This window comes from Mus musculus, chromosome 4 (assembly GCF_000001635.26).
Source record: "Mus musculus strain C57BL/6J chromosome 4, GRCm38.p6 C57BL/6J".
Lineage (NCBI taxonomy): Eukaryota > Metazoa > Chordata > Mammalia > Rodentia > Muridae > Mus > Mus musculus.
In genome coordinates, this window is record NC_000070.6 from 49268717 (window position 1) to 49282564 (window position 13848).

General features: G+C 42.0%; 1 protein-coding gene across 4 annotated transcripts in view; it reads left to right on the forward strand.

Moving 5' to 3' along the window:
- Positions 1–13848, forward strand: part of Plppr1 (phospholipid phosphatase related 1) — a 280800-nt gene that overhangs the window by 209255 nt on the left and 57697 nt on the right. For all 4 annotated transcript variants that reach the window (NM_178756.4, XM_017320250.2, XM_011250049.3 and 1 more), the window contains exon 3: positions 13540–13728. In NM_178756.4, coding sequence (NP_848871.1) covers positions 13540–13728 — 189 coding nt within the window. The remainder of the gene's footprint in view (positions 1–13539; positions 13729–13848) is intronic.

Below are 13848 nucleotides of genomic sequence, written 5' to 3' on the forward strand. Positions count from 1 at the left end.
AGCTCTGAGTGCCTCCATAAAGAAACGGGAGAGAGCACATACTAGCAGCTTGACAACACATCTAAAAGCTCTAGAAAAAAAGGAAGCAAATTCACCCAAGAGGAGTAGATGGCAGGAAATAATCAAACTCAGGGGTGAAATCAACCAAGGGGAAACAAGAAGAACTATTCAAAGAATTAACCAAACGAGGAGTTGGTTCTTTGAGAAAATCAACAAGATAGATAAACCCTTAGCTAGACTCACTAGAGGGCACAGAGACAAAATCCTAATTAACAAAATCAGAACTGAAAAGGGAGACATAACAACAGATCCTGAAGAAATCCAAAACACCATCAGATCCTTCTACAAAAGGCTATACTCAACAAAACTGGAAAACCTGGACGAAATGGACAAATTTCTGGACAGATACCAGGTACCAAAGTTGAATCAGGATCAAGTTGACCTTCTAAACAGTCCCATATCCCCTAAAGAAATAGAAGCAGTTATAAATAGTCTCCCAGCCAAAAAAAGCCCAGGACCAGACGGGTTTAGTGCAGAGTTCTATCAGACCTTCAAAGAAGATCTAATTCCAGTTCTGCACAAACTTTTTCACAAGATAGAAGTAGAAAGTACTCTACCCAACTCATTTTATGAAGCCACTATTACTCTGATACCTAAACCACAGAAAGATCCAACAAAGATAGAGAACTTCAGACCAATTTCTCTTATGAATATCGATGCAAAAATCCTCAATAAAATTCTCGCTAACCGAATCCAAGATCACATTAAAGCAATCATCCATCCTGACCAAGTAGGTTTTATTCCAGGAATGAAGGGATGGTTTAATATACGAAAATCCATCAATGTAATCCACTATATAAACAAACTCAAAGACAAAAACCACATGATCATCTCGTTGGATGCAGAAAAAGCATTTGACAAGATCCAACACCCATTCATGATAAAAGTTCTGGAAAGATCAGGAATTCAAGGCCCATACTTAAACATGATAAAAGCAATCTACAGCAAACCAGTAGCCAACATCAAAGTAAATGGAGAGAAGCTGGAAGCAATCCCACTAAAATCAGGGACTAGACAAGGCTGCCCACTTTCTCCCTACCTTTTCAACATAGTACTTGAAATATTAGCCAGAGCAATTCGACAACAAAAGGAGATCAAGGGGATACAAATTGGAAAGGAGGAAGTCAAAATTTCACTTTTTGCAGATGATATGATAGTATATATAAGTGACCCTAAAAATTCTACCAGAGAACTCCTAAACCTGATAAACAGCTTCGGTGAAGTAGCTGGATATAAAATTAACTCAAACAAGTCAATGGCCTTTCTCTACACAAAGAATAAACAGGCTGAGAAAGAAATTAGGGAAACAACACCCTTCTCAATAGTCACAAATAATATAAAATATCTTGGCGTGACTCTAACTAAGGAAGTGAAAGATCTGTATGATAAAAACTTCAAGTCTCTGAAGAAAGAAATTAAAGAAGATCTCAGAAGATGGAAAGATCTCCCATGCTCATGGATTGGCAGGATCAATATTGTAAAAATGGCTATCTTGCCAAAAGCAATCTACAGATTCAATGCAATCCCCATCAAAATTCCAACTCAATTCTTCAATGAATTAGAAGGAGCAATTTGCAAATTCATCTGGAATAACAAAAAACCTAGGATAGCAAAAACTCTTCTCAAGGATAAAAGAACCTCTGGTGGAATCACCATGCCGGACCTAAAGCTTTACTACAGAGCAATTGTGGTAAAAACTGCATGGTACTGGTATAGAGACAGACAAGTAGACCAATGGAATAGAATTGAAGACCCAGAAATGAACCCACACACCTATGGTCACTTGATCTTCAACAAGGGAGCTAAAACCATCCAGTGGAAGAAAGACAGCATTTTCAACAAATGGTGCTGGCACAACTGGTTGTTATCATGTAGAAGAATGCGAATCGATCCATACTTATCTCCTTGTACTAAGGTCAAATCTAAATGGATCAAAGAACTTCACATAAAACCAGAGACACTGAAACTTATAGAGGAGAAAGTGGGGAAAAGCCTTGAAGATATGGGCACAGGGGAAAAATTCATGAACAGAACAGCAATGGCTTGTGCTGTAAGATCGAGAATTGACAAATGGGACCTAATGAAACTCCAAAGTTTCTGCAAGGCAAAAGACACTGTCAATAAGACAAAGAGACCACCAACAGATTGGGAAAGGATCTTTACCTATCCTAAATCAGATAGGGGACTAATATCCAACATATATAAAGAACTCAAGAAGGTGGACTTCAGAAAATCAAACAACCCCATTAAAAAATGGGGCTCAGAACTGAACAAAGAATTCTCACCTGAGGAATACCGAATGGCAGAGAAGCACCTGAAAAAATGTTCAACATCCTTAATCATCAGGGAAATGCAAATCAAAACAACCCTAAGATTCCACCTCACACCAGTCAGAATGTCTAAGATCAAAAATTCAGGTGACAGCAGATGCTGGCGAGGATGTGGAGAAAGAGGAACACTCCTCCATTGTTGGTGGGATTGCAGGCTTGTACAACCACTCTGGAAATCCGTCTGGCGGTTCCTCAGAAAATTGGACATAGTACTACCGGAGGATCCAGCAATACCTCTCCTGGGCATATATCCAGAAGATGCCCCAACTGGTAAGAAGGACACATGCTCCACTATGTTCATAGCAGTCTTATTTATAATAGCCAGAAGCTGGAAAGAACCCAGATGCCCCTCAACAGAGGAATGGATACAGAAAATGTGGTACATCTACACAATGGAGTACTACTCAGCTATTAAAAAGAATGAATTTATGAAATTCCTAGCCAAATGGATGGACCTGGAGGGCATCATCCTGAGTGAGGTAACACATTCACAAAGGAACTCACACAATATGTACTCACTGATAAGTGGATATTAGCCCAAAACCTAGGATACCCAAGATATAAGATACAATTTCCTAAACACATGAAACTCAAGAAAAATGAAGACTGAAGTGTGGACACTATGCCCCTCCTTAGAAGTGGGAACAAAACACCCTTGGAAGGAGTTACAGAGACAAAGTTTGGAGCTGAGATTAAAGGGTGGACCATGTAGAGACTGCCTTATCCAGGGATCCACCCCATAATCAGCATCCAAACGCTGACACCATTGCATACACTAGCAAGATTTTATGGAAAGGACCCAGATGTAGCTGTCTCTTGTGAGACTATGCCGGGGCCTAGCAAACACAGAAGTGGATGCCCACAGTCAGCTAATGGATGGATCACAGGGCTCCCAATGGAGGAGCTAGAGAAAGTACTCAAGGAGCTAAAGGGATCTGCAACCCTATAGGTGGATCAACATTATGAACTAACCAGTACCCCGGAGCTCTTGACTCTAGCTGCATATGTATCAAAAGATGGCCTAGTCGGCCATCACTGGAAAGAGAGGCCCATTGGACACACAAACTTTATATGCCCCAGAACAGGGGAACGCCAGGGCCAAAAAGGGGGAGTGGGCGGGTAGGGGAGTGGGGGTGGGTGGGTATGGGGGACTTTTGGTATAGCATTGGAAATGTAAATGAGCTAAATACGTAATAAAAAATGGAAAGGAAAAAAAAAAAAGAAAGAGTCGATGTAGCAAGAAAATCTGGCATTTTCAGTCCATCAGAGGAGCTCAGCTAGACTGACCTGTTTATCAATACCACTGGAGTTTCTCCCCTACAGCAGTAGCAGCAGCAGCAGAGACAGACAGAGGGAGGGAGGGAGGGAGGGAGGGAGGAGATAGAGAGACACAGAGACAGAGAGAGACAAAGACAGAGAGAGAGAAAGAGAGAGAGACAGACAGACAGACAGACACAGAGAGAAACAGACAGACAGAAAGGCACAGAGACACTAGACCTGGTATGCACTTTTGAAACCTCAAAGCCCACTCCATGCACACCTCCTCCAAGGCCATACCTCCTAATCTTTCCCAAGCAGTCTACTGACTGATGACTGAGCATTAAAATATATGATCCTGTGGAGGCCATTCTCATTCAAACCAGCGCACCCACCTTTACCAAAAGAGGTGAAATGAGCATTCATCATCTCGAATTGTCTTTTCCAAGACCACTCTTTCTGCCAGCTCTCATTGCTCACACTTTCCCATGCATGTAATGCATGCTGAGCTCTGCCCTTTCTCAGTTCTGAGGATTCCCATAGGGCAGGCATGGTCCCTGAGCATCTCAGACGGCAGCCTGCACAGGCCCTGAATTATTCACTGCCCTGTCCTTGCTCTTGGACCTTACTTTAATATAGGATGAGTATTCCCAAATGTCAGCGCTCTTTTCGATTTCCACGCTGCTTTCTCAGATGAAAGCTACTCCTGCCAGTTCTGTAGCACTGTACATCCAGCACCCCTTCTACGCATCCACGCATTTGATTAAATTAAAAAACAAAAAACAAAAACACTAGTATCAGAATACCAAGAGAAAAACTATGTGACCCACTTAATTTTAATTTCTTCCCCATGTTTATCTCCCCCGATGTAACTGTAAAACTGGATATTAAAACTCTGTGTTTCTTCATGCAATTCACAGTAAGTGAGCAATCTGATAGAGTAGAGAAAATATCTAGCTGACTAAAGATACATAGGTAGTCTTTGCATTTGGTCTATTTAAAATAATTACTGTTATTCATGTGTCTGTGTGTCTGAGTGAATGTATGATCACATGTGTGTTCATGTGCCCTCACAAGCTAGAAAGGGCACCTGAGCCCTTGGAGTTCAAGCTACCAGTTATCATGTGTCACCTGAAGTGGATGCTGGGAACTGACTTCAGGTCTTCCGGAAGAGTGCTTTTAAACACTCCAGTCCTGCACTTGTTATTTAAGCGGTGTCCATGTAGGAAAAGAAATGATCCTGGATTGAGAGATACAGTATGTTTACTCCATGAAATGAGGGATGGCTCATCACCCTTGTTGGCAGAGACCATACTTGTGTTTTGGGGGGATTCTCATTCACCAAACCCATGTGAAGGGCAAAATCCAGTGTGTTTGCTGCAGATAAAATTGCTTATTTTATCTAAATGGCCATGTATTATCTCAAATTGTACAACATATTACTTTATAAAAAGCAACAACTATCCTGAGTGAGGTAACCCAATCACAAAAGAACTCACATGATATGTACTCACTGATAAGTGGATATTACCCCAGAAACTTAGAATACCCAAGATATAAGATACAATTTGCAAAACACATGAAACTCAAGAAGAATGAAGACCAAAGTGTGGACACTTTGTCCCTTCTTAAAATTGGGAACAAAACATCCATGGAAGGAGTTACAGAGACAAAGTTTGGAGCTGAGAGGAAAGGATGGACCATCTAGAGACTGCCATATCCGGGGATCCATCCCATAATCAGCCTCCAAATGCTGACACCATTGCATACACTAGCAAGATTTTGCTGAAAGGACCCTGATATAGCTGTCTCTTGTGAGGCTATGCCGGGGCCTAGCAAACACAGAAGTGGATGTTCACAGTCAGCTATTGGATGGATCACAGGGCCCCCAATGGAGGAACTAGAGAAAGGAGCTAAAGGGATCTGCAACCCTATAGGTGAAACAACAATATGAACTATCCAGTACCCCCTGGAGCTCGTATCTCTAGCTGCATATGTATCAGAAGATGGCCTAGTCAGCCATCATTGGGAAGAAAGGCCCATTGGTCTTGCAAACATTATATGCCTCAGTACAGGGGAACTCGAGGGTTAAGAAGTGGGAGTGGGTGGGTAGGGGAGGGTATGGGGGACTTTTGGGATAGCATTGGAAATGTAAATGAAGAAAATACCTAATTAATAATAATAATAATAAAAGCAACAACTATTTCATCTGATTTTGAAGGCTGCAAAGTCTAATATCAAGTCCATTGTCTCATGGTGGCTTGTAAGCAGTCATTGCTTTTATGTTTACATGGGTGGTGGGTCAGAGAGAGAGACTCTGTATGTCTCTCTTTATAAATTTTCTGATTCACTGGAACATTAGAATCCTCCCAGTGGCTGCATCCTCCAAAAAGAACTAGTCATCCTCTCCCAACAGCTACCAATTGCTACTAGCTCTTCATTGATGTCTTTCCTCCTTTGGCAGGGATAAAATTGCCCAATCAATTTGAGATTGATTCCTCTGTGTCCCAGGGCCAATGTATGAGATATCTTCCACAATAGAGTCTTAACACATAGTTACACTGACTAACCAATATCCCATGTTGTTTGTAGACCTGTGGTGTCTCCTTGACCCTAACTCATAGAGAGATAGCCCAGGTCTTGCACTTCATGTTTCCTTTAATAACCAATGTCTTCAGGGAATGACATTGTCCACCCATTCAGGGTAATTATATGCAAATGTATTTATTAAGACAAGGCCTCCCTCTGTAGCCAAGCAATACCTCAAACTCACTGTAGGCCAAGCTGGCCTTGAACTCATGGTAAAATCCTTGTCTCCACCTCTCAGGGCTAGGCCTGATGATTAGGCAGGGTAGGATGTTAACTCTTTAACAGCAGAGTCAATGATGGAATAGAGGTCCTGAAATTCCAAAGATGAGCAGACAGAACAAATTTCAGTGATATAGATAAGATCACATGAGTCATGAATAAGGCAGCTCCCAGTGATGAAAGAAAGTTGGATGAATACAAGTGGACCTTGAAATCATAAGAGTTAGCTACTGGCTGGATAGGGCATGAATTGAAGGAAGGAGGATCCAAAGATTCTACTGACATTCCTATAAGATTGAGACCATGGTGATGGACGGTAGTAAGAGAGAGAATACAAAAGGGAAGAAAATGCTGTTTCCAGCTTCAGCATCTGCAGCATCTATGAAGACTATGCTGCTGAGAAGGCTAAAACAAACAGGAAATAACAGCGACTAGAGGAATTTGGAGTTAGTGTGAAAATGGATGTGGTGGAAAGAAATGAACCTCTAAATGAGAAAGAAGGGAAAGATAATTAGGAGGGTGTGAAGGACAGAGCTTTGGAGGGCACCATCATTTAGGAGTCAGGTTGAGGGAAAGGAAGAAAAAAAAGCCATTGAAAGCAGTGCCAGGAGAGGGAATTCAGTATTTTAAAGGCTAAGAAAGGAAAATGGAATCAACCTTGATTCTCACGCTGAAATTGTGTACAGGAAAACAAAAGCAAGAGAGGGAACTGAATGTTTACCAAGTCCAGGGCATTGTGCTAAGTATATTACATGTGTCATCTCCTTTTGCTAATTACAAGGGTTAAGTATAAAGAGTTAAAGAGCACTGGAGGGACAGCTCCTGCAGGCTCTACCATTCACCACTTCTGAGAGCTAGGGAAAGTCCCTCCTTTTCTATGTGAGGATAACTCCCAGTGTGGGTGTGTCATAAATATGGTGCATTTAAAGTTATGCCATCATGTTACCTGGTTGATGATTGCATATCATCGTCTTTGTTGTGACTTACTTTTATAAGCTCTGTTATCTACAGAAAGCCACCACAGTCCATAGACCCAACCTGCTCTCACAGTTTTGTTAATACTTGAATATTCTCAATGTCTGCATGTGGTTGAAAGTTATTATTACTGGAATAGTAGCAGTTTTGTTCCCATCGTGTTCTTACCTATAGATATTCCTTGGTAATTCTTAAAGATAGGGTGGTGAATTCAAATATGCAAGATCAGGTTCCTCAGATATTACTACGGGATGTCTTTCTCAACTACAGCTCAATTCCCTGCTACTTCAAAAAATGCAGGCCTGCATTTAAATAGCTAGAGGGTTGCTTAAAGATGTCCTCCAAGTCCTTGCTACCCAATGTTTCTGAAAAGCTAAACTGAGAGAAACTATAGTTATGGAGAAACACTGAAACACATGTATTCCACTCATGATTCTAGGAAGCAGTCTTTTCTCAGGACATGATGCACACTCCTCATTTAATCCTCGTGATAACTTAAAGAAATGGGGACCACCATATTAGTAACTCATTTTATAAATAAAGAAACAGAGACATAAGAACTTAGATTCTAGTAACAGTAATGAGTCCACACTCTTAGCCTTTCTCAGCATCGTTGCTGTCAGAGTCAAACTGCACAGAACTGGAGTGCCCACCTTCTTCATTCTATTTCACACTCTCACTTTTGTTAATTTTACTTACATGCACTTACATGCATCAACCATTTCATAGGAATCCAAAGGAAGAACTCCTGTCTGGATTTCTACTTGACAGTAGCAATTGCTTTATCATCTCATTTTATGTATCCAGAATTTTCTTATGAAAAGACTGTGTTAGACAGTCTGCATTCAGAGGTGTAATTCCTATCTCTATTTTACTATTGGTGCAATAATTTTCTTTCTTCTTCTGTTCCAACTTCCTATACTTTATTTTATGAAAGATAAGGCACTTCTTTTGTAAAAGAAAACAGTGGTAGGTAAGCATGTCTAAAACTGAGCTCAGAGGCAGTTCCCTGTAAGAGCTGTCAGTTTGCTATCATTAGTAGTCCATTACCAAGTTAAAACCAAAAGCATCATTAGAAATTGAAATATGTGGGTCCTTTCAGCAAAATCTTGCTAGTGTATGAAATGGTGTCAGGGGGTACTGGTTAGTTCATAATGTTGTTCCACCTATAGGGTTGCAGATCCCTTTAGCTCCTTGGGTACTTTCTCTAGCTCCTCCATTGGGGGCCCTCTGATCCATCCAATAGCTGACTGTGAGTATCCATTTCTGTGTTTGCTAGGCCCCGGCATAGCCTCACAAGAGACAACTATATCAGGGTCCTTTCAGCAAAATCTTGCTAGAGTATGCAATGGTGTCAGCATTTGGAGGCTGATTATGGGATGGATCCCCGGATATGGCAGTCTCTAGATGGTCCATCCTTTCGTCTCAGCTTCAAACCATGTCTCTGTAACTCCTTCCATGGGTGTTTTGTTTCCAATTTTAAGAAGGGACAAAGTGTCCACACTTTGGTCTTCATTCTTCTTGAGTTTCATGTGTTTATCAAAAGGACCCAGATATAGCTGCCTCTTGTGAGACTATGCCGGGTCCTAGCAAACACTGAAGTGGATGCTCACAGTCAACTATTGGATGGATCACAGGGCCCCCAATGGAGGAGCTCAAGAAAGTACCCAAGGAGCTAAAGGGATCTGCAACCCTATAGGTGGAACAACAATATGAACTACACAGTACCCCCAGAGCTCGTGTCTCTAGCTGCAAATGTATCAGAAGATGACCTAGTCGGCCATCAGTGGAAAGAGAGGCCCATTGGTCGTGCAAACTTTATCTGCCTCAGTACAGGGGAACACCAGGGCCAAGAAGTGGGAGTGGGTGGGTGGGGGAGTTGGTGGGGGACTTTTGGGATAGCATTGGAAATGTAAATGAAATAAATACCTAATAAAAAACAAAATAAAAATAAAGAAATTGAAATATGTATTTTTCCCAAATAGGGTTGTGGTGGAATTCTGTGCCTCTGGATCCCCAGCTTCTCCTAAAACTTGGGAAGGTGGCTACAGCAGATGAAGGCTCCCTGGTGCGCATGGGCACACACACAAACACACACACACACACACACACACACACACACACACACACACACACACTTCACTACTACCTGGAGCCCTGATGCCCCAGCTTGTATCACATCAGAAATCAATGATCTACAATTACTCTAAATTTTATGTTTACTTGTTTGGCTTTGACTTCCTTGTTCCAATTTGTGTGACATTATCTTTAATCAGCAGAGATTTGGGGAGAAACACTACACTATCAACCACTGGAGGCTGGGTTTCTAGTTCTGCTGGCATCTGCCTCTCAAATCCTTGTGGCACTATTTTCGTGCTATACGCGTTCTCGTATTAGACTGTTGTTCTGAGAGAAGAAGGCCTGGAAAAAGTCCCTGGCCTGTGCTCTCCCTACACTTTATTGTCATCCCTCATCCATAATTGCCTCTGTCACAGTGACAGCTTCACCTCTTCCACCAGTGCTCAGTCTGGCTCAGTCACACCATCTGTTTGTGTGACAACCACATTATGGGCTCCCTCTATGCATCCCTAAGTGGGCACGGGAAGGAATATAAGATGGCATGAGTGCCAGCTGGCTCTGGTTGCACAAACCTAGACAGTGATGAATCATGACCCAGGACAAGGAGGATGGCTGATGGCTAATTGTAGATCACCATCAGTGCAATGGGACTGGCCTCTCTGCTCATGGACACAGCTTATCCTGTGTTGTTTCTGTTCCTGTAAAAACAGAAATGATTTCTTTTTATTACGCTGTCACAAAAGAGTTTTCAGTGGGGAAGAATAGTACAACATGAGTTCTGAGTTGTTCTACTTTTCCCTTCTCTAAAGAATAGTAGAGAGCACTGTGAGGAATTCAAGAGTTACTTAACAGTGGCAGGAATGAACTTCTAGATTTTTCAGTGGGAAAAGAGCTAAGGCAAGTTATGTCTGGTGGGTCAGTATAAGCTGCTGAAATTCCTGCTTACATCCACCCAGCAAGCCTTTACCATTTTCCGTTCTTTGTGTCTTGTAATGTTCATTCATTCATTCATTCATTCATTCATTCATGTATTCATTTCTCTCTGAACGCTACCTCTAGGATTACATCAAGCAATTTCCAACAGACATTTCCATACTGTTTCTACTCTGTGCCTTTGTATTGATTCTGCTGTGTGTGTGTGTGTGTGTGTGTGTGTTACTTCACTTTCAGTTTCCTCGAAAGGAATTGGGGGCACAAACACACCTACTAAAGCAAAATGTTCTTTCTCAGTAGAGAGATTTAGATGCCATTTTTTTCTTTTGACTCTGAAATTTCTCCCACAGATCCCATCTATTCACCAATTGGGAATTGTCTAAGAGCTGATAAAACTAAGGAATAGAGAAATGTGCTTCTAGCAATATGGAAGAAACATGCAAAGCCCAGTATATACTTGTAACGTAGAAGCTAGCTGTAGGCAAGAACACTATCTGGCAGGGTCTGCTTTCAATTGCCTGCCTCTCAGTGTTATAGGAAGCATACCTATTCTAGATTGTTCCCTACTGCTGTAAGGAAAATAAACCAAATATTCAAATCCACAGAGAAACTGGAAGAAAGGTGGGTGATTTTCAAACTGTACCAACAAACAACTTCGTGCATGAAGAGACACAGAAGACAGTCCGGAGATTACTGACTGGATGGTCAGGAGTTGTGATGAAAGTGCCACTGGATAGACTGTCAGACATTAGAAGACCAAAGCCACTAGAGCCAGAAACCAGTCATGTATAGGGGACAGTGAATGGAGTGTTATGTAGCCTTCTGGCTTAAGAGGAAAGTGGTGACTGAAGTGGCCAAGAGAAAGACATTCATATCAGATGGTGGGGAGTCTCTACTTGCAACACACAACAGCTAGGAGATACAAAAGACTCCTGGGCCAGAAAGGAAAGACATAGAAGAAGAAGTGAGATTAGAAGGACTGAAGTATTCTTAACCCAAAGGACGCCTGAGAAAAGTGATGCTTTCTGCTATGATGGGGTAGAGCCACAGAGGGATCTCCCCAGATGAAGGAGCTCCGATGGTTCCAGAGGCTTAGAAGGGCAGGAGTGAGGCTGCTTCCATAATGAGGATAAAGGATCAGAAAAAGATACGATGAATAGCAACTCTCTCTACCAAGGCTGACCTATTTTCTCTTCCTTGTTTCCTTATCCCTCTGTATAGGATGCAATTTTAATGCTGAATTACAGATAATTTTTGGTTTGAGAGGTTTTTGCTTGTTTTGGGGGAGGGTTGCTTGTTTGTTTGGGGGTTTTTGTCTGTTTACGGAAAGGGGTATTGCTATTATTTATCTGGAAAGGGAAATTCAAGGGTAGAGCATGCAACTTTGTAGAATGCTTGTTTAGTAAGCACAAAGCCTTGGGTTCCTGGCTTCAGTACTCAACACTGGATAAATGGATCATGGCAGCTTATGCCCATAATCCTAGAACTCAATAAACAGAAGCAGGAGGAATAGTAGTTCAAGATCATCCTTGGCTGCTTGATGAAATCAAGGCCAGCGTGCATGAGACTATATCTCATCAAAAGCCCAGTGTTTCTAAACCCTTCAAACAGTATGGCTTTCCTTGCATTGCCTCACACGTGTTTGTGAGCAAAAGCAATTTTAAGTTGAAGTTGTATAAAGACATCTGAATATATTGTTTTCCCATAATGCTTACATGGTACCTTTAAACAAATAAACATTTAATAGCATTTTTCTCACTTTAGTTTCCACATTTTGCCAGTGCACTATCTGATCACATTATCAGTTACCATAGGTAATCCGGCCATAGTCAGGTCTGCTCTCTGGACCTCAGCTTTTATCTCTGAGAGAGAGCATGAGATCCAAAGGACTCTACCTTCTCGATTGGTCTTCAGCTTCCAGTCTCATAACCAAAAATCCTTGTTTCCTACCCACCTTTTTCATTGCTTTCTTACCTTGACATTTTGATGTCTTCTGAATAAAATGTGAAAAATAATATTGAACCTCCATATCTCATCAATTCCTCATACTTTTTACAACTACCTACACTAATAAGCATCTGGAAAATTCATGAGTCAAGAATGGGGTCTCGGCTGGGCGGTGGTGGCACACACCTTTAATCCCAGCACTTGGGAGGCAGAGGCAGGCGGATTTCTGAGTTCAAGACCAGCCTGGTCTACAAACTGAGTTCCAGGAAAGCCAGAGCTACACAGAGAAACCCTGTCTCGAAAAACAAAAACAACAACAACAAAAAAGAATGGGGTCTCATTATGTCTAAATCTTTTGAAGGTAGTGTGTCTTATAAGATAGGGTCAACAGCAAAGTGCTTGCTTTTCTAGTAGGAAACATCATTTGGGGGAAAATTTAGAAAACACTCCAATAATATAGGGCATGGTTCTGCAAAATCTCCCTAGCCCCGACAAGCTTATTTTTTTCCTTTTGTTTTCTTCCTTCCTTCCTTCCTTCCTTCCTTCCTTCCTTCCTTCCTTCCTTCCTTTCTTTCTTTCTATCTTTCTTTCTCTCCTCCTCCTCCTCCTCCTCCTCCTCCTCCTCCTCCTCCTCCTCCTCCTCCTCCTCCTTCTCTCTCTCTCTCTCTCTCTCTCTCTCTCTCTCTCTCTCTCTCTCTCTCTCTCTCTTGCCTACTCAGTCATTTACTCCTGCCTTAACATTTTATACGGGAAGTTTCTCTTTAATAATTTATAAAACTTCTCCTACCAACGTCCTTCCAACTTTTAAGCCACTGCCCTTTGACCTTTCACCTCTGATCTGAATGCATGTTTCCATTTTGGTTCCCACCGATACTTGAGAAACTGGCTGTAGAAGCTGAGTCTTTCTATAAGCCATGTTGGGCTCTGCCCTTTGGATGGGGTCTGCACATTTGCTGGAAGGTTTCTACAGCAGATGTTAGCAGGTAGACAAGCTAGTTCACAATCCCAATGCCCAGAGCAGGCTGAGCCAGGCACTCTCACACTTGGCATTCCAAGCCCAGAAGTGATGCAGAATGACAGAGAGAGTGTGCTCTGAGGGGCAAGCACTGCTCCGAAGCTCTGCTAATGTGTGGCCATGCTCTATTTTCAGCTTGTCATCATGGCTGGGACCGTGCTGCTTGCCTACTACTTCGAATGCACTGACACCTTTCAGGTGCATATCCAAGGATTCTTCTGTCAGGACGGAGACTTAATGAAGCCTTACCCGGGGACAGAGGAGGAAAGTTTCATCAGCCCTCTGGTGCTCTACTGCGTTCTGGCTGCCACTCCAACTGCTATTGTGAGTACAGAAGCAGTTCTTTGTTGTCAGACACCTGAAAGTATTTCCTGTCTGCCTTTTTTCCTCTTTCCTGTCCTACTGGGCTCTCACCAGCAAATAGTCTTATTGACAGTTTTCTGT